This window comes from Myxocyprinus asiaticus, chromosome 28 (genome assembly GCF_019703515.2).
Source record: "Myxocyprinus asiaticus isolate MX2 ecotype Aquarium Trade chromosome 28, UBuf_Myxa_2, whole genome shotgun sequence".
In the NCBI taxonomy this organism is placed as follows: domain Eukaryota; kingdom Metazoa; phylum Chordata; class Actinopteri; order Cypriniformes; family Catostomidae; genus Myxocyprinus; species Myxocyprinus asiaticus.
Window position 1 is genome coordinate 31,555,761 of NC_059371.1, and position 23,396 is coordinate 31,579,156.

Here is a 23,396-nt window from a genome sequence, read left to right on the forward strand (position 1 = left end):
TGTTGCTCGCTTCATTTTTTAACAGCTCGGTTTCCATGGAAACTAAACGGGGTCGTTCACAAACTGTAGTCAAGCACTATTAGTTGACACTGAAAGAAAATAATACAAAGAGCCAAAAGTGTCTTTGAGAGAACTTGACAAGAACATGGCGGGTCACAATTCGCCCCCAAATTATTTTTTAATTATTGCATGGTGATAATATTTTCATGACACTTATCATAACTAGCTTGAATTGTCATACAAGCACAGTTATCACTACCGTAATGCACTATACAGTATATTACAGTATTTGCAAATCATGGTATTTTTTGTTACATTGTATTTATGCTGATTTGAATTACAAAAAAAAAGTATTCAAATGCTTTACAGTAACAAGAAACTAATGAGAACCACCATTTTCTTTTGACTTTGGGGTAAACTGTGACCCTGACAAAGCTTTTTAGAAGAATATTTCAGCTCTGTTGGTCCCTATAATGCAAGTGAATTGTGTTCAGAACTTTGAAGCTCCAAAAAGCACATGAAGGCAGCATAAAAGTAATCCATAAGATTCCAGTGGTTAAATCCATGTCTTCAGAAGCGATGTGATAGGTGTGGGTGAGAAACATATAAACATTTAAGTCATTTTGTTTTTATAAATAAATTCTTCTCCCTGCCCTGTAAGTGGTAACATGCACCAAAAATGCAAATCACCAAAAACAAAAGATTGTAGAAATGAAAGTGTTTTATTTACAGTAAAAAAGGACTTAAATATAATCTGTTTCTCACCCACGCCTATCATATCGCTTCTGAACACATGGATTTAATCACTGGAGTCTTTTTGATTACTTTTATGCTGCCTTTATGTGTTTTTTGGACCATCAAAGTTGTGGTCACCATTCACTTGCATTGTATGGACCTACAGAGCTGAGATCTTCTTCCAAAAATCTTTATTTGTGTTCAGCAGAAGAAAAAGTCATTCACATCTGGGATGGCATGAGGTTGAGTAAATGCATTCTCCATACATTACTATTAATAAGGTTTTAGCCATAGGGCAACTCTATTATAATGGTTTGTATTAGAAGATAAAAAGGTAGTGTAGCATACAAAACAAAACAGCCTCTTTCATGGTAAGTCATTTTAATCATTGCAATGACATGGTAAAGGGTCACAACAGATGATACCTCACATCTTCACCATCTTGGTCTGATTTGCATCTAGCAATAACCACAGCTACCTTTTCTCATGCAGTGCAATGTTACCTCCCCTTTACCACATCTGAGGGATTAGTACATCAGTGGTCATTTCCAAAAGAAAACAAAAACGTAAAACATGACTTCTCTCTTGTATAGCTTAAAATAATGTTCTTGGTAAGTCCGACATTTGTAAAAAATTATTCTAGTATATGCAGCAATGAAAAAGTGGGGGCAAATATTAAGATCAATGTTTAACAAAAAAAAAAAGAAAGAAAAACATGACTACGGCCCGCGGCTACCAGCGTCATCTCCTGCCTGTAAAATAATGTGCATTTGTGGCAGCACCTGAAGAATCATCAGGAATAAAGGCTACAGAACCTCACATCATGTCTCAACAGTCATGAAGAGTCGGTCAATCTGAGCTGGTATTTCCAACTAGATAAGCCTTAAAAAATTCAACAACTAACTCAGGAAAAAATTAAAGACTCATGCAGCAATGCTTTAGTTAAGCTGCTTGCTGTGAAAACAAACAATTAACAAAACAAAAATATCAAGTGTCGAATTCATTCGTTTGCCCCCTCACAACAATGCATTGACTTTTGACTTATTGAGGTTTGAGATCATACGTTAAACCGTGCCTTTATAAAAGAGATGAAAGAACATGAAAACAGCACTGCATATCTTGTGTGCAGTGGATTTCACAGTACATCTTGCACAAAATGAACCGCAAATCTTTTTTTTCCTTTGCTGTTTGAAAACAATGATCATCATTTATAGAGAAGTTCATGATGTTGTTGATCTATAAAAGGAGTGTGTTCATTGAGGCATATGGACATAGCACTTTACATGGGACACAAACTCAGGGGGATGACATCCAGGCAGTAGACAACACTAAATTATACTGTCTTCAATGCCAGCCAAATCTCTGTTTTTCAGCAAATTATCAACATGAGACATAATCATTTATACTGCCTTTAAAATCTGTGATTTTATGCAACTGTAAACTGGAAAGGGGGCAGCACACACTCCATGGACAACAATACAGTAAAGATTTCAAACTGGGTTCAGATGCCTCTTTTCAATCCCATGACTTTCTCCATAACTATTCCGAGCAAATCGATCGCCGGCACGGCCCAGGAAGTTTGGAGGGTAGGGGCTGTGGGTTGAATCTTAAGAAAAACACAGGGGCCTGTTCACTCCCCCACATCTTTTGTTTTCACTTCAAAATGATGTGATAGCCATCATTCGTTTCAGCTGCAAATTCAATGAAAAGAGTGCATGTTACACAGCAAAGGTTACTGGAAACAAAGATACCTGGGTTAAAACTTCTCAATGTTTCAAGACGAATGGCTCGCACATACCTTTCATTGTGTCCAGGACAAAACACATCTCATCTTGAAAGTTCTGAATCATCTGTTTGAATGGGAACAAAAAGACAAAGTCAGCTAGAATTAAAAGTACGATATATGTCTTCAAAGAAAACCACTCTAAATAATGTCTATGGACTTTAGTCAGGGGAGACGCCATATTTAAATTGATGCAAATAAAAACAAGGCTGTGAGGGACTGTTACAGCAATCGGCCAACAAGGGACACATTTCAAAATTCAAGTAAGCAAATTTAACAGTAGAGCAATCTTTGCTTTTGTGCTTGTAAAGTTTGGGGAATGTTTGCTGCTTGCTCAGTAAGGTTCAAAAAGGTTCATATGCTCAATCAAGAGTTTTTTTGTGTGTGTAAATAGAAATTAAAACAAATAGTAATAATTGACCTGCCTAAATATATAGAAAACAGAAAAAGAAAGGCAGTAGAAAAGCTAACCTCATCACTGACTAGCACATGGATACCAGTGGGTCCCTGCTTGAAGATCTGACTGATCTGGCGAGGAGAGATGCTGAAGAGCTGAGCTAACTTTTCCGTCAGTTCCACAGCTGTTAACTCCTCCAGATAGATGGCGTGATACACTAGGAGAGAGCAAATGGAAAAGAGAAAGATAAGAGACATAGAATAACAAATAACGACACAAAACTCTCCAACATTGGCAGAGGATAAACGCTAAAGGATCATGAATACTTTCAGGGAATTTGCCCTGTCAAATTGAAGTCAACATGAATTAAAACTGACCGCATCTACCTTCTAGACAAATGATACTGGAATGACTCTGAAATGACACAGCTTTCCTGCTGACCTAACCAAGCCTGTGCAAGTGGGGAAAACTAAAATTAACCAAGAATATCACAGCCTAACAGTTTTCATAGTTTGATGATCCAATCAGCTCCTGTCCAACATTACTTCACGCTTAATTTTCCGTTTCACTAAGAAATACATCACATTACGGAAGTTAAACAACCTTTACCTTCCGTAATGTGACGTATTTCTGAGTAACATTTGTCACTTATGAAAAGTGGTTCTTATTTTGGTATTATCAATGTATAATATAATGTAGAATGTTTAAGGTTCAAACACATACCAAAGAAGGTGTTGCTGTTTCCGTCTCCATTCTCATGTTTCTGCTGCTGTTCACGAGCCTGCTGGGACTCCTGGCACACATAAATGGTAAGCCTTGGATGGACAACCCTGTACAGGAACATGCATATAAACAATTATTATGACGAAACAATGGTAAAAGTAATGGTAAAAAACAAACAAACAAACAAACATGGAAACTAAACGGGGTGATGTTTAAAGTAATGTGCATCCATTCATCAATCTATCTATATTTAAACATATGCATACAAATAAAAACTAGAACATATATTAGAGGTTGGCCTATATAGGTTTTTAATGGCCGATGCCAATAATCTATAAGGCAGGCTAATGCTACCTTGTTTCAAATCACTGATGGTTATACTTCAAAGGAAATTTAACTAATAACTTTATTCTCTTTATTCGGTCTTTACATGTTTTCCATTTTGCAGAGTAACTAGTCTCATTTATAAATAAACCTGTATTCTGAATAACCTCTTAGGCTCACATTAAATTTATATGATTTCTTAATTTATTTTAATATTCTTGACACACATTAACTGAATTATGAAGGTCAATTTTTTAGCTGAAGCAGCCTATGCTTAAGCTGTAAAAAACTTGCCATATTCCTTGCTGTGCCGAACATTAGCGTATTCAGATTAGTTGTGATAACAAGATTTAAAGGTAGTTTCACCTTGTGAAACTCTAGCAGTTCAAAGCTTACAAATGAATTCAAAAAGTAACTCCACACAAAAGACATTATCTTTCACACATAGCACGAGTTGTAGGCTAATTGTCTAACACGTTGTTCTGCACCCTTCTGATAGAAAATAATCAGCCCTGATAATCAGCTGTTTTTAAACAATTGGCCAATCTCTGATAATTGATTTTATCCGCCGATATGTCAGTTGGCAACACATTGGTGCTGCTCTATTCATTTTATGCAATTTTTACTTAAAATTATATACAAAATATCTTAAAAAAAAAAAAAAAATCATGAAATCTATCAATTGACAAAGCTGTCATTTGATGTTGGAACTAACACCAGGCAGAATGACCACATCTGTTGTATTGGCCAATGCTGATTATCTCAAGATGATCAAAAATATTGGCCGATTAATCGGCCTGACCGATATATCTTAGTCTATCACTGACATGTACATGAAGTGGACAATAACTCTATCCAGTAATTTTATAGTACCGGTACATTTAAACTAGAAGTAGACCGATATATCGGTTTTACGATTAATCAGTGCCGATAGTTGCTTTTTTTTTCTCTCTCCCCAATTTGGAATGCCCAATTCCCAGTGCGCTCTAAGTCCTCGTGGTGGCGTAGTGACTCGCCTCAATCCGGGTGGTGGAGGACAAATCTCAGATGCCTCCGCATCTGAGACCGTCAATCCGCACATTTTATCACGTGGCTTGTTGAGCATGTTACCGCAGAGACATAGCGCGTGTGGAGGCTTCACGCTATTCTCCGCGGCATCCACGCACAACTCACCACGCGCCCCACCGAGAGCGAGAACCACACATTATAGCGACCACAAGGAGGTTACCCCATGTGACTACCCTCCCTAGCAACCGGCCAATTTGGTTGCTTAGAAGACCTGGCTGGAGTCACTCAGCATGCCCTGGATTCGAACGCGTGACTCCAGGGGTGGTAGTCAGCATCTTTATTCGCTGAGCTACCCAGGCCCCGATACTTGCTTTTTGAAATTATCGGTTATCCGCAAAAATCTATGGCAACAGTTGCAAAATAGGTTTTTCTTATCCCTCCGTAACTTTTTTTTTTATCCCATGATACACCGTAGCCAGTGCTGGAGTTTTGAACAGTTCTTACTATATAACAGCGGCAGAGGTGAAATAAAAACAGTCACTGAAATCTTGTGGGGATTAGCTGTATCTAAACCCTTTTTATTATATTTTTATCTTCACTTCAATGCATATGTTATTTTGATTAGATAATCAAGTGTTCTAAACTGACGCGAGAACATGCAAAGAAAAAAGGAGTATAAGGAAACGTGCTCCATCAGCACATACATCATGTCTCCAACATTATGTCATTTGAATAATAATAATAAATTAACCTTATTCCTCATTAAAACTCATCTGGTGAAATATACATCTACTGTATAAACTGTATATATATATATATATATATATATATATATATATATATATATATATATATATATACTTACATACACACACAAAACCATTCACCTGGTAAATATATATGCTATTAAAAGCCTAATTTGGTAAATACTTACATACAGAGCATTATAACAGAGCAAAGTCTCTGTCATTTCAAAATAATAGTCCTTGGTGTGTCTTGGGCTTGTTTATAGTTAGAAGTATAGTTTTTCAGGTTATCATTGGGATTTTGGCTGAACAATAAACTGCATCTGGAATTTTATTAATCTCTGGACTTTTGTAGCCTCTGTGCCCATCCTAGTATTAAAAGACTAAAATCTACCAACCTTTTTGACCACCTTAGTAATCGTATCGGCAAAATCCACTATCGGTCGATCTCTAATTAAACAGAATAGAACCCTACCGTCCTTTCAGTGCATTAAATAGCCGAATACCATCGGCAGGGCCACAGATCTGAATGACATCCTCCCGGGTTAGTTTGAGCAGGTCGGCCCCTGAGAGAATCCACAAGACAATCAACATATGCTAAATAAATCTATACAAAATGTAATATGGACTTAAGAGGCATATTAGTTTCTTCTACATGTATTGAACACAATAAGATAATTTGATAGAGACTGTCTTTAGATTGGAGAGCATGTAATATTAGAATGGCATTGATGTAAGACTGGTGTGGCATTGTATGGTTGCCGGGTGACCAAAGCTTGGATATGAGAGCTGTATGGAATGTGATGCACACTTATGCAAGCCCAATCGTCCCTTTACCAGAGAAGTTTGTGAAGAGACGGCAGAATGGCGAAAAACGGTTTCTATGGAGCCACTGCTGTGCTTCCTGTGGCGTTGCCGTGGGCAACAGATTCTGTTTGTTCAGGGGCAAAAAGAAAGGACAAAATAGGCCTTAGCACACCGACCATAAACTGATCATAATTCTTCTCTTGTTCCATTGAACAGTTGTTCCACTTTGAAGTCAGACACACCACCTCAAACTGTCTGGCCTGAGCTGAACCCACCTTAAGTTCAATTAGGCCTAACATTTTGACTTATTACAACTTGAAAAACCTTTTCACACCAACCAAGTTTTACCTTTAGCAAATAAACATTTCAACATATACATATTAGCAAATAAATTCATGTACCTGATTGCTTTCACTCTCTCTTCTAAGTAGATGGCACGACAACTGTAAGGCAGAACGTCTCTCAGTTTTAAAATCTTTAAAAGTTTCCTTGAGTGTTATTAACATCTTGTCACGAGGAAGCATGTGGTGACTAAGGGGGTGGGGGGTGTATATGTAACGAACGGATTGGAATAACCTCACATAACATCAGCCGATAAACTTTACAGCGATTATTTAATGTTTGGAGTATTTTAAAAAGTCTATCAATTTCAACACATTTCAAAGAAGCATGAGCACTAGGGCTGGGTATTGATACAGATTTCTCGATTCGATTCTGATTTTGTTTCGATATCGATTAATGTGGGTATATTTCAATGTACAATGTACAATTTGCTAACATACGAAAGTAATTCTCTCTCATCAAATGCTTTTAATTATAAAAGGACCTTCTTACCTTCTAGGTACAATTCGAAAATATGAATTTTACAATTTATATTTTTTAATAATTTTTTCCTCATATTGGTCAAATTTTAGCTTTTGAAAAATATTCAAATTCAGAGTATTCCATCAATAAATGTCTTGACATTGCATAAACTATGTTGCATCTATATTGTTGTTACATGCACAATTTGTACTATTTACAATGTTATGTAGACCACACGCTAAATCGGTAATGTCTCTTTAAGACTACCGGCATCAGTCACTGAACGCATATAACGAGAGAGGATGTGCATGATTTCTTTAGCGCATTCAAGTGTGATTAGATTTAAATGTTTCTTTTTTTTAATTTTTTTAATTTTTTATCAAAAACTAAAGAACAGTAAAGGCAGTGTTTCCCATTAATTACCTAGATTGTGGAGGCCCGCCACAGTCTAATTTGTACCACTACAGTTTCATAATGAATCGAAAATATTTTTACACTTCTCATAATGACAAAAAAGATCTCTAACGTTGTGTTTCGTGCCCTTGCTTCGGCAAAGCATCTCTCACTCCCAGTCAGTAAGCCTCAGCCCCACCCTCCGCTGTATGCGCGCATGCTCACACACACAAAAACTGGAACTGATAGTAACCACTAGTTAGCTTGTAACTAAATCAGTGCTTAATTTAGTTGCACCACCTGTTCTTAATGCAAGACTTAACTAGTAGGTCGTAAGCTCTACGTAATGCGTAGTCGCATAATATGACGTTTACTTGTATTGATCCAATAAACAGCCTTCAAATTTGTACACAGAAGTGTTAAAAAGCCATGAACTTCAATTTGATCTTGTTACGGTTGACGTTCAAACCCTGTTTACTCACGTAACTGTCAGCTGTATTAAATTATATCCCCATTAAAATACGATACCATAATAAAAGAAGATTTAATAAATAGTACATTTGCCCTGTGTAAATAACAATATATAGGAACTGTATCTAAAATAAATAAGTCTTCCGTAAATATTTAGTTCATACATAGATACATCCTTCCTAAGTTTAATGGTGCAACGCTCAAATATTTAGTAGAGTGTAAATTCTGACTTAGTGCCCATTTACGCCACAACTAGGCTAAGTTGTAACTTACGTATAGCTGGTGCAACCGGCCCTTGAGAAGCAAGTTCAACACAGTTAACCACTTTTGCTCCATTTCTTTGATTGCTCACAGGGCTTGACATTAACGCTTGTCCAGGACAAGTGGATTTTTGAAGGGGCAAGTGAAAGAGAATTTTACTTGCCCGACTGGACAAGCAGACTGATTAAAAACGTCAATAACAAAAGAAAAAAATAACCATATCTACTTGTGATAGCCTAGACCTGTGTCACTTATTAGAAAGTTCACATTTTTATTCTGCTGTTGAAAGTAATCAAGAGCACGTCATTTTATAATTCGCAAGCGATCTAGTAACAGCTGCGCCCTGCTTGATTGACAGGCGGTGTATGTGTGCGCTAAACATGCACGTTACAAAAATGCTCTCGCTAATGCGCACCTGAACGCTCAAATACATTCAAAATTCTGCCAAAATGCCCATCTTGCTGAGGTGTTCATGTAAACGCAGAGAGTGATGACAAAAGTGAACGTAAAACACGGATAAAAAAGCGGATTTGTACTAAAATGTCAGACCTGTAGGTATAAATGTAAGCTAATAGACCTGCTGCTGTCTAGTGTGTCACTATAATAAAACAACTATAACAAGAAACCAAGAAAACACTCACTGCTCTTTACTGAGTAACTTTAGTAGCTTTAAAAAGTATTAATGTATTATAATCATACAGTGAAGACAAGTAGTTTTATGTTGCATTTCATGCTGAATGTTTAATTGAAGGCATGATAGCCTACTGCTGTTAAAAACGTTTAAAGCTGTAAAAAAAAAGCACTGAATTTTCTTAATTTGTACTTTTTGTTCTATTGTTTTTATTGTTATTTTATTACTGACTGTTTACTAGTCTTGAATAATTAAGAACTTGAAACAATTCTTCCATAATTAACATATTAATTAGTGCTATTATTTGTTGTGGTTTTGAAGCTGGTATTGAGAATCGACAAATTTCACTACAGACTACTGAAATTTTTGTATTGTGATAATGTATAGCCTTTACTGTACATGGCAGGTCTTGCTGCAATAACATGATGAAATAGTAGATCTCATTCCATAGAACTATGAGCATCCCTGCTGTTAATGGTGGCGATTGAGGCTTTTCTTTATTTGACTACCATACGTAACATAAAATAATGATCATATGACAACAGCCTCCTCCCCTACGCAGTGCAGTTTACATTTCTGTCGCAGAGAACTGAGTTGATTGCATAGGTACACTATTAGGTTGGGCATCGGTCATAATTTTAGAAAAATATACAACATAAACTCTGACATGTTACTTGAGCATGCAACTTAAATGCCCCTCCAGACAAGTAACTTTTTTTACTCGGACAAGTGAATGACCAATTTGACAATAATGACAATGCTTAATGTCGAGCCCTGGCTCAAATGTATGCTCTAGTCGATTTTGTGTTTTGACCATTTGTGAACGGCGTTAAACTCTGTCTCGTTTACCATGCATACCATACCATGTGACTTTTTTGCCATGTCATCACCATTCATATCTATATAACCAATGTGTTAATTATTAAATTACTACTAGAGCACAAAATTGTTTACAAGAGCACAAAGTTCTTCATAGATCTAGCCTCTTAATTTTGCCCTCAAAGTGCACCAGATTGATGCATGTAACATTAAAATGTACAAAATAAATTTTAACGGGGGAGTACACCCCCGGACCCCCCTAGAGAGTCCGAGGTCCACCCACCATAGTCTCACAAAATGCTGTGGGAAACACTGAAAGGAGACATTATTCAATTACATGGATTGCGTGGATCTCGTCTTTGGACACACTGAATGAGTTAAACAAAACTCTCAACACACAGTGAAAGGATTTCTGTGCTAATAACTTCATCTCCACTATACTATTCAATCACTGGTGAGTGAAATCTGAAAGTTTCCAAGACAGTGGCTAATCACAGACAATTTTAGTCACATAGCACAAAATTTGGTCGCACATGCGAGTGATTTACTTGCATTATAGAGGGTTGCTACAGAGTAAAAGATCAATCTTGGGATTTAAGAATCAATATCAAGATCATTCAAACGAAGATCGCGATGCATCGGAAAATCGATATTTTTACCCAGTCCTAATGAGCACATCATGATGTTGTTAAAAAGCAACAAACCATCAGAAATTAAAGGAATAGTTCAAACAAAAATGAAAATTCTGTTATCATTCACTCACTCTCATGTTGTTCCAAACACGTATGCTTTTCTTTCTTCTGTGGAACACGTAAGGAGGTGTTTCACTGCATCTTCTTTCTGTACTATGAAAGTGAATGGTGACTGAGGCTGCCATTCTGCATAACATCTCCTTTTGTGTTCAACAAAAGTAAGTAGTGCAGGTTTGGAACAATTTGAGGGTGAGGAAATGATCAAAGAATTTTCATTTTTGAGTAAACTATTCCTTTAAGTTTTGCCCAAGGTGGAGTCAATTATTGTAGATATGTATTGTAGAAGTTGATTTAAAGCTAAATCTTCATATATATATATATATTACATCCAATTTGTTTTATACATTGTTTCTAACAAGTTATATTTGAAAACAAATGTAGCTCTAACAAATGAAAATTCAGCTACAATGGGCAATATGTTCTCTGATGTGTGCAAATGAGCATGCACAAGCTTAAAAAAAAAAAAATAAAAAAGCATTTTCAGGACATTAGCAGCTGCAATGATATGAGTGGAAACAAAGGGTCTTTGATGTACTACTGCAGTGTTGTAGTTCTTCATTAACATTCATTGCTAACATGTACGTGGATGTAAAGAAAGCATAGAGAAAACAGTAGCTTACACACACACACACACACACGATGCTGAAGTTCTACAGAACATCACATTACAGATACATTTCAACAGCCTTACTGGATAGTTTTATCAGATATGAAGTATTAAATCCTACACTAATACACAGAATTTGCTTGCAACATTCATAAAATGTATTGTTCAAAAGAGAAAGTGCAGAATGTAAAATAATATTAAAGAATGAGAATGAGCCCCACAAAAACATGTAGGGGTGAATGTATTTCATTGCAAGTGCTGATCAATCTCAATGTACAAGTATAATTATGGACAGACTGATGATGATCCTAGAATGGGACTACAACTCTTTCATGAAAGTTACTTTATCCTATTGACAGCATAGTGATTTCAATGGACCAATGATAGGGGCGAGGAGAACACTTACATCTGCTAACAGTGCGACAGGCTCCGGCTGATGATTGGGTGAACCATTTCTAGAAGTTGCGGGACAAAAAGATATACAAATGAAAGCCATAGGACCTTAAGTGGTTGTACATTATGGCACAAAAATCACAGAATTCTGAAGCCAGAGATTATTCACGGTTCCCAAAGTTTTTGACCAATGAACTTTATTGACTTTTCTAGTCATATGTAGTTACTAAAGGATCTGAAAAAATCTTGTTTACAAAGAATGCACTGAAAAAGAGCAATTTCTAGCCAATTAAATATTTCAGAACTGTGCATAACTACATAATTTTATATTCACTACCGGAATTTCCATTCCCTTAAGATTTTATTCATTTCCATGACTTTTTCAGGCTGAAAGCCTCAATTTTAAAATTCCGTGACATTTCAGGCTTTCCATGATCATGGGAATCCTTTTTTGTAGTTTTTTTTTTGTGTGGATTTTTCCCCTTTTTTTCCTCCCAATATGGAATGCCCAGTTCCCAATGTGCTTTTAGGTCCTCGTGGCCGCGTAGTGATTCGCCTCGGTCCGGGTAGCGGAGGACGAATCCCAGTTGCCTCTGTGTCTGAGACCGTCAACCCGCGCATCTTATCACTTGGCTCGTTGAGCGCGTTGCCACGGAGACATAGCGCGTGTGGAGGCTTTACGCCATCCACTGTGGCAACCACACTCAATTCACCACGCGCCCCACTGAGAACAAACCACATTATAGCGACCACGAGGAGTTTACCCCATGTGACTCTACCCTCCCTAGCAACCGGGCCAATTTGACAACCAAACCTAGCTGGAGTCACTCAGCATGCCCTGGGATTCATACTAGCGAGCTAGCGAACTCCAGGGGTGGTAGCCAGCGATCATGGGAATCCTGTTTATTAGCTCAATGCAATTTATATGTTTGTAAATACTGTCTAAATTCATTGTTGAATATTTGTAAGGAGACTTTGCCTACCCTTCGTTCACAGGAAAGCTGTTGTGGGTGCTGTTGAAACCCGGTGACGGGGAGTTGTTGACGTACGTAACCTCAGGCCATGGAGAGCACTGAATAAATACAACATGTTTCAAATATCACCATACACCAAAATCAAGTTATGAAAAATTTCAGATAGACACATACAAAAACTTCTGAAAAAACTTTCAAGTATTTGGTCACTCAAAACAACTGTCTTCACAGTCTGCACAAAAAAATTTAAATAAAAAAAACTTTAAGAAGAGATTATTCCTTTATTTCAAGTTAATTTATTCAGTTCAATTTATTCATTTAATTTAGACCTTCATTTCAAACCCATGGCTTCCATTGGCTGGTCACAAACCTCAGTGAGAATGGTGGTTTCATATGAAGGCTGGTATTTCTCCTTTTCTTGTGGTGCTCGTTTCTCCATTTTTTCTCTGTCTGTCTTCTGTTTTCTGTCTGCACCCTTAGGCTAAACACAACATCACGAGTATTAGGATCATATTTTCTTGAAAAATCCTGTATCATATGTAAGAGTACACAAAAATAAAGCTGTACTGGTGAAGCAGGACTTGAATTGAAATGGAGTATAACTGTCACATTGTAACTTTATCAGCTGTGGTCTCAACCGACCTTAAAAACTTTGATTTGGCAGCTGGCAGAGTGCAGGTGTTCAGTGTATTCTCCGGCCTCGTTCTCCTTGAAAGTGTCAATCTGAATACGGAATGGCACTCCCTTCTCTCCTCCATGCTTGCGCATAGTGAACTCTGTGCTGATACAGTGAACCTAAAACAAGTGAGGAAATAATGACGCAATGGTGATTGATATTAGGCTAACACACTGCACCATTTCCCGTATCTGAATGAGTTTTTTAAAGGTTATTGATAAGGTTAGGTTTAGGACAGGACTTTGGATCAGTAATTAGTTTTAGGGTGTTGTTTAAATTTAGAGCATGGCCCTATGCATGAAGTGTATCTTTTAAGGAAAACATATGCTATTTTTTGAGTGTGCTTCTTACTAGATTTAACATTTTCTGAAGGAAATACGAGTGGCGCTTGCCAGTGCCAAAACTCGCCACCACGATGACAAGTGGATTTAGTTGTACAGTACTGTGCAAAATCTTAGGCACATAAGATGTTTCACAAAAGCATTTGTCTTAAGATGGTTATTTATATCTGCTACTTTAGTGTGTCAATAGGAAATATACATTTTATACTCCCAAACATTCCTTTTGCAAATAGAATAGAAGAACAGGGAGCCCTGCAACAGATGGCATGGTCCCCCACAAAGCCCCCACAGAACATCGGGTCAGTCTGGAATTACATGAAGAGACAAGCAATTGAGACAGCCGAAATAACTGTGGCGAATTCTCCAAGAAGCTTGGAACATCCTATCTGCCAACAACCAAGAAAAACTGTGTCCAGGTGTAAGTAGGAGAATTGGTGCTGTTTTGAAGTCAAAAGTGTTCACACCAAATATTGATTTAGCTCTTTGTATGACATTAATTAATAAAAACTATTTATGTCATTATTTTTTTAAGAAATCCTCACTTTGAAAGTTTTTCACAAGTGCCTAAACTTTTGCACAGTACTGTATATCAGTGACTAAATAAAAGAAACACAGATTAAAGACACAGATTTTCTAAGTAAAGAAATAACTTCAAGGCTCTACTGACAGTGATTTAAGACAAGACAAAGAGCTGTGCCTGGGAAAGTCATTTTTGAGGTCGGGAAGAGCAGTGTATTATACCTGAATAAACACAGAGGTCCTCTTTGAGGGGTCCCAGAGGAACTCCACTGTGTTGAGCTGTGTAGGGTTTGCTCTGGGATCAACTACCCCCACCGACATCGGGATATCTGAGAAGGATGTCAGTGCAAGCATGTTATTAATCTCAAATAAACTCAGCAAAAAAAGAAACGTTCTCTCACTTTCAACTGCTTTTATTTTCAGCAAACTTAACATGTGTAAATATTTGTATGAACATAAAAAGATTCAACAACTAAGACAAACTGAACAAGTTTCACAGACATGTGACTAACAGAAATGGAATAATGTGTCCCTGAACAAAGGGGGGGCCAAAATCAAAAGTCAGTATCTGGTGTGGCCAGCAGCTGCATTAAGTACTGCAGTGCATCTCCTCCTCATGGACTGCACCAGATTTCTTGCTGTGAGTTGTTACCCCACTCTTCCACCAAGGCACTTGCAAGTTCCCGGACATTTCTGGTGGGAATGGCCCTAGCCCTCACCCTCCAATCCAACAGGTCCCAGACGTGCTCAATGGGATTGAGATCCGGGCTTTTCGCTGGCCATGACAGAACACTGACATTCCTGTCTTGCAGGAAATCACACACAGAATGAGCAATATGGCTGGTGGCATTGTCATGCTGGAGGGTCATGTCAGGATGAGCCTGCAGGAAGGGTACCACATGAGGACGGAGGATGTCTTCCCTGTAACGCACAGCGTTGAGATTGCCTGCAATGACAACAAGCTCAGTCTGATGATGCTGTGACACACCGCCCCAGACCATGACGGACCCTCCACCTCCAAATCGATCCTGCTCCAGAGTACAGGCCTCAGTGTAATGCTCATTCCTTCGACAATAAACATGAGTCCGACCATCACCCCTGGTGAGACAAAACCGCGACTCGTAAGTGAAGAGCACTTTTTGCCAGTCCTGTCTGGTCCAGCAAAGGTGGGTTTGTGCCCATAGGCGACGTTGTTGCCGGTGATGTCTCATAAGGACCTGCCTTACAACATGCCTACAAGCCCTCAGTCCAGCCTCTCTCAGCCTGTTGCGGACAGTCTGAGCAATGATGGAGGGATTGTGCGTTCCTGGTATCTCGGGCAGTTGTTGTTGCCATCCTGTACCTGTCCCGCAGGTGTGATATACGGATGTACTGATCCTGTGCAGGTGTTTTTACACGTGGTCTGTCACTGCGAGGACGATCAGCTGTCCTTCCTGTCTCCCTGTAGTGCCGTCTTAGGCATCTCACAGTACGGACATTGCAATTTATTGCCCTGGCCACATCTGCAGTCCTCATGCCTCCATGCAGCATGCCTAAGGCACGTTCATGCAGATGAGCAGGGACCCTGGGCATCTTTCTTTTGGTGTTTTTCAGAGTCAGTAGAAAGGTCTCTTTAGTGTCCTAAGTTTTTATAACTGTGACCTTAATTGCCTACCGTCTGTAAGCTGTTAGTGTTTTAACGGCCGTTCCACAGGTGCATGTTCATTAATTGTTTATGGTTCATTGAACAAGCATGGAAAACATTGTTTAAACCCTTTACAATAAAGATCTGTAAAGTTATTTGGATTTGTACAAAATTATCTTTAAAATACAGTGTCCTGAAAAAGGGACGTTTCTTTTTTTTGCTGAGTTTATATTCCTGATTTCACACAAAGCTAGATGCACACTGTAGGATTTCTGTCTGTCATTTAATATTGTTGCAAGTCAGACTGTATGATATGACAGTGATATATATAAAAGCCATGAAAGACGTGCAACATCAACATTCTTTTATGTCACACTATACAGTGGCCAAAATCATACAGTGTGCACTTAATATGCATATTAGAAGTCAAATTATTTTAGAGTGCCAAGTATTTACAGTCCAAGGACAGTATTATTATACCACTGGAAAACTTTTCTAATGTGATTTTCCACTTTTTCTCAGTGGTGGATAACAGTATTTACCTAAATCAAGGATTCTGTCTCCTGGTCTATTCCAGCGCCAGCCCTCCAGCTGTTGGTGTTCAGTGTACTGAAGACGACGGTCGTGAAACACAACACGGATGATGCTCTGCAGGCAGTGACCACACGAAAAACAGCAGTTGATATGAACCACACATAGTCAAATGAAACACATGATTCATCAGACCCTCTTCAGATATAATACAATGACAGACAGTTTCCACAAACACGGATTAAAGCTTTAGTGTGCAATTTCTGCGCCACCAAACGGAACAGCAAAACTAAAAATTGTTTTCAAACAGCCATCCAGATAAGCCCCATCTGCCGTTCTTAAAAAAAAAAACAAATAGCCCGCTCCAACTCACACCACTGGTTAAGTCAATGATGTTGTGTCTTGCTGAAAACAAACAGGAATATTTATAGCACCAGAGACACTGTGTTTACAGTTGTCGAGAAAATTAACAAACAAAATACTTTTAGTTGTCTCTGCATTTTAAAGGAATAGTTCACCCAAAAATTAAAATTCTCTCATCATTTACTCACCCTCATGCCTTCCCAGATGTGAATGATTTTCTTTCCTCAGCAGAACACAAACAAAGATTTTTTTGAAGAAAATCTCAGCTCTGATAGGTCCTAATCTATGGAATAGTCTTCCTTACAATATTTAAGTCTTTCTTTAACTCTAAATCTCCACTTTCACTTTTACATCTGAAAGTCACATGTGGTACCTGTTTAGTTTCACTTTCACATCTGAAAGTGAAAGTTAAAATGGAGATTTAGGTATAAAAGGACATACATTTTGAACTCTTTCTCACCTACACCTATTATATTGCTTCGGAAGATATGGATTTAACCACTGGAGTCATATGGATTACTTTTATGTTTCCTTTATGTGATATTTTGAGCTACAAAGGTCTGATCACCATTCACTTGCATTGTATGGACCTACAGAGCTGAGATATTTTTTCTAAAAATCTTTGTGTTCTGCTGAAGAAAATAAGTCACACATCATGGATGGCATAAGGGTGAGTAAATGATAAGAGAATTTTCATTTTTGGGTGAACTATCCCTTTAAGCTGGGATTAGAAAAAGTATTTTAACACGGAAACAGTCACATACTTCAGAACAGTTAAAGAACTTTCAACAGCTAAAGTGATCCAGCATCGATTTAAGAATATTCCTGTGTGGGGGAAGCATGAATGATGAGGGATGATCCTTAGTGACGTGGAAGAACAGACAACAAATCCTCACCTTAACCATTTTGCCATTGATCTCAGGAAGCTCTCCCATTTTCCGATTGTCCAGCATTCGAATCTCATAAGACTGTCCTGAAGCCAAAATGAGCATAATATGAAGTTTTTCAACCAATTTCACGTGATTTTACATCTCAGTGTTTTTACTGTGCTTATTACACAGCTCTCCGGAATACTTGATTCTGATTGGTCAAAGGTGCCATCTAGTGGTCTGATATATCTCAGTAACTACCGCTCATTCGGTATTGCGAGTCATCTTTACTTCTTCTCAAATCACTCTGCGATCTCTACAAGTAAGATAATAAACTAATTTCAACTCAACTCAATGTTTCTATGCATTGCATTTATTTATTTATTTGGCAAGTAGTCTTTTAATGAGCTGGATAATGAGCAGTCAGACTATCATTAATTACAAAATATACACCAATAGAACTCTGATGCAAACCAGAGGTGGATTTCAGCTGTTCAGCTATTTATTTCTTCTCACATATTTACATAGTTTCAACGCAAATCAATATTTTATGTTCATAAATTTATTTATTTGCTTAGTAGCCGTGTAATAAGTGGGATAATGTACAGTTAGCCAGTTGTTATCGCAAAATAAACCCCTTCAGGGTGATACAAGACCCTCTGTTTTGCGTCGATGTCCTGTCGGGTTTATTTTGCAATAACAACTGGCTGACTGTACATAATCTCTTACATATTACGCTTCCCTGTGAGCAAGGAACGGAACAGTATATTGAAGCAGCACACCCAAACACAGGGGTCGGAAGCTGTTACATAATTTGACTATCAGATATCAAAGAAACCAAATAAATAATTTAAGTAGAATCCAACAAAAGCTTTAAGTGGACTCAACTTTGACTATAATGGCACTGACACACATGTACAGCTTAAAGTCAACATGAAATGACATCCGCAACCCATTTTACTTACAGAATGTGACATATTTCCAAGTGAAACAGGTAATTCTACAAGTGGAGAAAAAAAATGCAGGGCAGGACTTGATCGTGAAAGGTGGTTTCTATATGACAGGTGGTTGGAGAGGTGGGGTTGAAGAGTGCTTAGTGAAATCAGTCAAAAAAAGTAATTTCAGAAGTAATTACTTTATGTTGAAAGATTACAAAGACAATTATTTTTTTTCTGAATAACCTGTACCAATAAATTGTACACAGTAAGACCAGAAATGTCTAAATGGGGTCAATTTGATATTATGCACTTTGGCACAAGTCCATTTTCATACTGACTAAAAAAAATAAATCTGAACAATCTATTTACAGAGAGAAAAAGCTTGGTGTATAAAATAGCTTTGCACTGTGTTGATGAGCTCAATGGATGAGGATGCCACATCTTTTCTAAATACATTAGAATTAAAAGTTAGTTTCAATGTTTTTTAGCCAGTATGTTGAACAGACCTTGATTGAGGTAGGTAAGTGTCTCATCATGTAGTTTGACAGCAGGAGAAGTGGCTGCACACAGTACATACTGGAAGGGAAGGATCTTATTGTCACTTTCTGGAGGTAAGTTTGACTCCTCCTGCTTGAAGATGGGAAGAGCTAGCACATCACTGAAAAACAACAAGAGAGAGAAAAAGAGAAACAAATTTATGGACTTGACAACAATGCTTAAGGTTAGGTCTTGCTTTACAATTCTGTACGTGGGATATAGGGCCCTATTTTAAGAGCGCTAGCGCTAAGCGCAGAGTCAATGGACATGGCCATGAAGTTTGGGTATTTTCATGCAGGCATGCGCTAAGTCTAGGCGCAAGTGGGTTTGGTGAAATGTCAAGTGCTAATGGGCTTTATCAAGTGCAATTTAATTCTGAGGTTCTTCGCCTGTTATTTCACCGTCTGCATCGTATTATATAGTCAATTCCCTGTCAAACAACAGCGATATAAACAAAGACAGCACATTCATAAGAAGAAATGGACTGTATGCAATAAATTAGAAGTATTGAAATACTTCTATGACAGTGACACGCTCCTTTTATAAGTATAGAAAATGTGATTCTTGTAAGGTTTTGGATGTACACAGTTTGCGCGCATTCACTCACAGATCGCGCAAACACTCCCACCCACAGCCATATATGCTTGCGTGAAAATTGTGCTTGGAATTAGCGTTCTCACGCACGGTTGTTGTGCGTAGTGCTGCGCTTTGCGCACTCACGAAAATAGAGCCCATAGTGTTCGTCGAGGATACAACACATGAGTTTGGGTGAGACACCATGCAACAACTAAGCAGACACACCAGGTACATTACAGATTAGCCTTCAGGTGAACACTAGCCTGCATTTCAAACACTACTCAAACATCTAAGAGCACAACATCGCACAGATGGCAAAGCCACACTGGAACATGTGCTTTACAGCAGACTGTGACTTTGTTACCTGGACACCAACTAAAGCTGCTATGCATAGTGAATCTATCTGCCTCTCAACATAAGAATTCGCTTCATTTTAACCAACTAAATGACAGATAATTTGGGTAAATTTAGCAGATAAATGCAAAATGGCCAAAAAAAAAAAAAAAAAAAAAAAAAGGATAAGCAGTTTAAGGTCATGTCACTCAAAACTTGAACATGTCACTCACTATGACTCTACAGTATAGTGGCACATTATAAAAACACCAATACACACCAATATCTGATAAGACACCTCATCTAAGCCAAGACATTTGATAATACAGGCACACACAGGCCTGTACTTTACTAAAAGTTTCCTTTTGCTTAGTGCACAAGTTAGTCATGTAACAGAATACAAGACACAGCATGTGCCTCTCTGGAAGTTTAGACTGTGCCAAAATACTCATCAAGGCATTTAAAGCTGCCCAGAATGATATGAGGACTTCGGTAGGAGTCCAAGAAAACAGATTATTAAACAGAAGTTAAACATTGCTTAATTAAACACACACACACACACACACACACAGTACTGAAGAAAAAAAAAAGCCATAGGTCAGTAATTGACTTTTATCAAGCCCCACAGTCTCATTTACTCAAAAAATAATCGGTCATCACCAAACATTCAAAATAATAAATAAAGATCATAAGTCACCACCCAAACTCACCTCATGCTGTAAGCACCAGCTCCAAGCTCTTGCCCGATTCCTGACAGACTGGCATCAAAGTCCTGGACCAGACCAGACTCGATCACCTCATCGGCCAGAGGTAGTTTCAAAGCCCAAGCCATGACTTTCCACCTTAATTCAAGTGAACTTAGGAAAAACTAATTTACAGCCCTGATGGTCTCCCTCTGGGATTAGGGATGATCACAGTCACAGATACCTGTCTAAAATATATAGGGGGTTTAAAAAAAAAAAAAACACATGACGGATTAGTACGTTTTTTTACATGGTATATTACAAGTACATTATTAAATTAAAGTATATTAATGAGGTTATGCAGTTTTCCAAAAGTAATACAATTTTCAAGTTGATGACAGATTTGTACCGATTCTTGATATCAAAATAAACTAAAATAAAATATGAAGCTCAAGGCTGAATATTTCAGAATAAACCCCATGTGTGGACAAATCCACACGTGACAACCACACTTGATGACATTATAGAAATCAGATGGAAAACAACGTAACTATGTTCAAGTATATCTATAATTTTAACAGGTGATTAAAAATAAAGGGGTAATTTTATCATAAATGTCATAATGAGAGTATATACCTCTGACAGCCGGCAGATAATGAGTGTGGTAAAGCTCATCGTTTCACGACATTTTTTCAAGCGTCGTCCTTCTTTTGGCAAGACAACTTCGTTTTGCTCGAAAGAAAACGTTTAATTTCTGTAACCGGTCGAGGGTGAAAAGTGACAACGCAGTGAAAATTCTGAGAAAATTACTAAGATGAAGGTGTGTTGAAGAGTGGGTGAATAAAAGCTTTATGTATAATATTACATGTTTGTTTATCTCTTCTACTCTGTGGAAATTGCCGTAATATCCGCAGTAGTCTTCCTCCATAAAGGAATAGAGCAGTGAGCAGTTCAAGCCCATTAGCGGCCTCTATCGCCCTGGCGCGGTATTACCTTATGACCGCCAAAATACTATAGTTATCTTGCTTCGGTAATTACTGCAATGAAAACGTGTAACTTTTATTGCCCACCACCAGCGTTATTAAAAGAAATCCAAAAACATGACCTTGATGAGCTTTTTATACCGGTTGAAGAAGACCCCATATTCATTTAATATGAAACCAGCCTAAGATGGTCAAAATTGGTTTAAAGTGGGCCTATAGTTCACCCAAAAATGAACATTCTATCATCATTCACTCACCCTCATGCCATCCCAGATGTGTGACTTTCTATCTTCCGCAGAACACAAATGAAGATTTTTAGAAGAATATCTCAGCACTGCAGGTCCATACAATGCAAATTAATGGGTGCCAGAACTTTGAAGCTACAAAAAGCATATAAAGGCAGCTTAAAAGAAACCCATGCGACTCCAGTGGTTAAATCCATGTCTTCAGAAGAATATGATAGGTGTGGGTGAGAAACAGATCAATATTTAAGTCCTTTTTTATACCATAAATCTACACTTTAACTTCCACATTCTTCTTCTTTTGTTTTTTGGCAATTTGTATAATTTGAGCATATCGCCACCTGCTGGTTGGGGCTGGTCAAAGGTAGAGATTTATAGTAAAAAAGGACAGGCTGGGGGTGGCATTATGGTGAGTAAAAGATGAGAGAATTTTCATTTTTAGGTGAACTATTCCTTTAAGTTGGTCTCCCAACCTGGCCATGCTTGTGTTCAGCTGGCCTTCCAGCATGGCCTGGTCTAATGGGGGGCTGGAGCGGCATTGCCCCCCTAGATTTTCTTTGTGCCAAGCAATCATTCATTAATGATACCAGTGCCACAATAAGAAATTTCCATATGAATCCAGAATAGTACACAGATAGAGAGGTAAAATTGCAGAACATTAGAGGAAATAGAGAAAGAATTTATTGTAATACAAGACTGGTAAGTGCTTTTATTTGGGTGATTTCAAGATTACGGTGCCATTTGCGTCCAACTGACTACATTTGCAAATATGCATCTTCAGTAAATTTAAACCCCATTTTACAATTAAGGTAAATGAACTTCATGGCAACATACATGTAAGTTTAAACATTTTCTTGTGTCCCTCTGCTCTGGGACTAAACTTTAATTGGAAAAATAAACATTAAAATACTTCAAAAGATATATTTTCATTTATTTTACTGTACTTTTTTGCATTATTTTGAAGATTCAACGTTTGTATTATGCTTAAAACACATTTGGTCAGGAGTAATTCATTATTAGTGGGAAAAAAATCAAATTTTCTTGTGTCCCATAATATTGACTCCAGTTAACTGAACACATTCACCCCTATTAAAATCACATGTTCAACAGTAAGTGGCATTGTCTTCATTTCCTGAATGCCACGGGAAGATGAACGCTACGTTCTTTTATTCTTTTTTCTGTATTTTCAGTTATATTTACAGAGGAGGTACTGGTCAAATTTCAACACTATTCCATAAATTATATATAAAAGTAATTGATTAATTACAAATAAACACATTTTATGTGAATCTGAAGAATATCCTCAATGTCCACATGGCATTAGTAGACAATAAAGCCATATTTTGTGTGTTTACTCATTTTGTGTCTTAAGGTCCCTACATGACAATATGCTAAAACTCAACCCTGTTACTTTCAACCCTATTATTCATTCAAGAGTAACAGGATTGAGTAACAGTAAAAAAGAAGATGGAGAGAGTGAAAATGAGTGGCAAAGTCAGAGAGCACAAACATAGTAAATTGAGTGAATAGAGACCAAGTCTACTCTGTGTTCA

At 37.7% G+C, this 23,396-nt stretch overlaps 1 protein-coding gene across 6 annotated transcripts; it reads right to left on the bottom strand.

Moving 5' to 3' along the window:
* Positions 1-957: 957 nt before the first annotated feature.
* Positions 958-21,537, bottom strand: LOC127419137 (transcription factor CP2). 6 transcript variants are annotated; one of them, XR_007893610.1, is made up of 17 exons: positions 21,255-21,537; positions 20,646-20,866; positions 18,996-19,147; positions 17,579-17,655; positions 16,331-16,436; positions 14,387-14,493; positions 13,271-13,423; positions 12,999-13,109; positions 12,638-12,726; positions 11,668-11,716; positions 6,925-6,966; positions 6,554-6,647; positions 3,639-3,745; positions 3,302-3,366; positions 2,990-3,132; positions 2,534-2,585; positions 958-2,426 (listed from the first exon to the last, which is right to left on the bottom strand). XR_007893610.1 is itself a non-coding variant. In XM_051660293.1 (17 exons), the coding sequence occupies exons 2-17, from the start codon at positions 20,765-20,767 to the stop codon at positions 2,389-2,391; spliced, it is 1,533 nt and encodes a 510-aa protein (XP_051516253.1). In that variant the 5' UTR covers positions 20,768-20,866; positions 21,255-21,537; the 3' UTR covers positions 962-2,388. The 6 variants fall into 6 exon arrangements, 3 of the variants coding, with proteins under 3 accessions (XP_051516254.1, XP_051516253.1, XP_051516255.1); XM_051660293.1 differs by lacking the exon at positions 3,302-3,366 and adding an exon at positions 6,192-6,282 and having other exon boundaries at positions 962-2,426; XR_007893611.1 differs by lacking the exon at positions 6,925-6,966.
* Between the last annotated feature and the right edge of the window lie 1,859 nt (positions 21,538-23,396).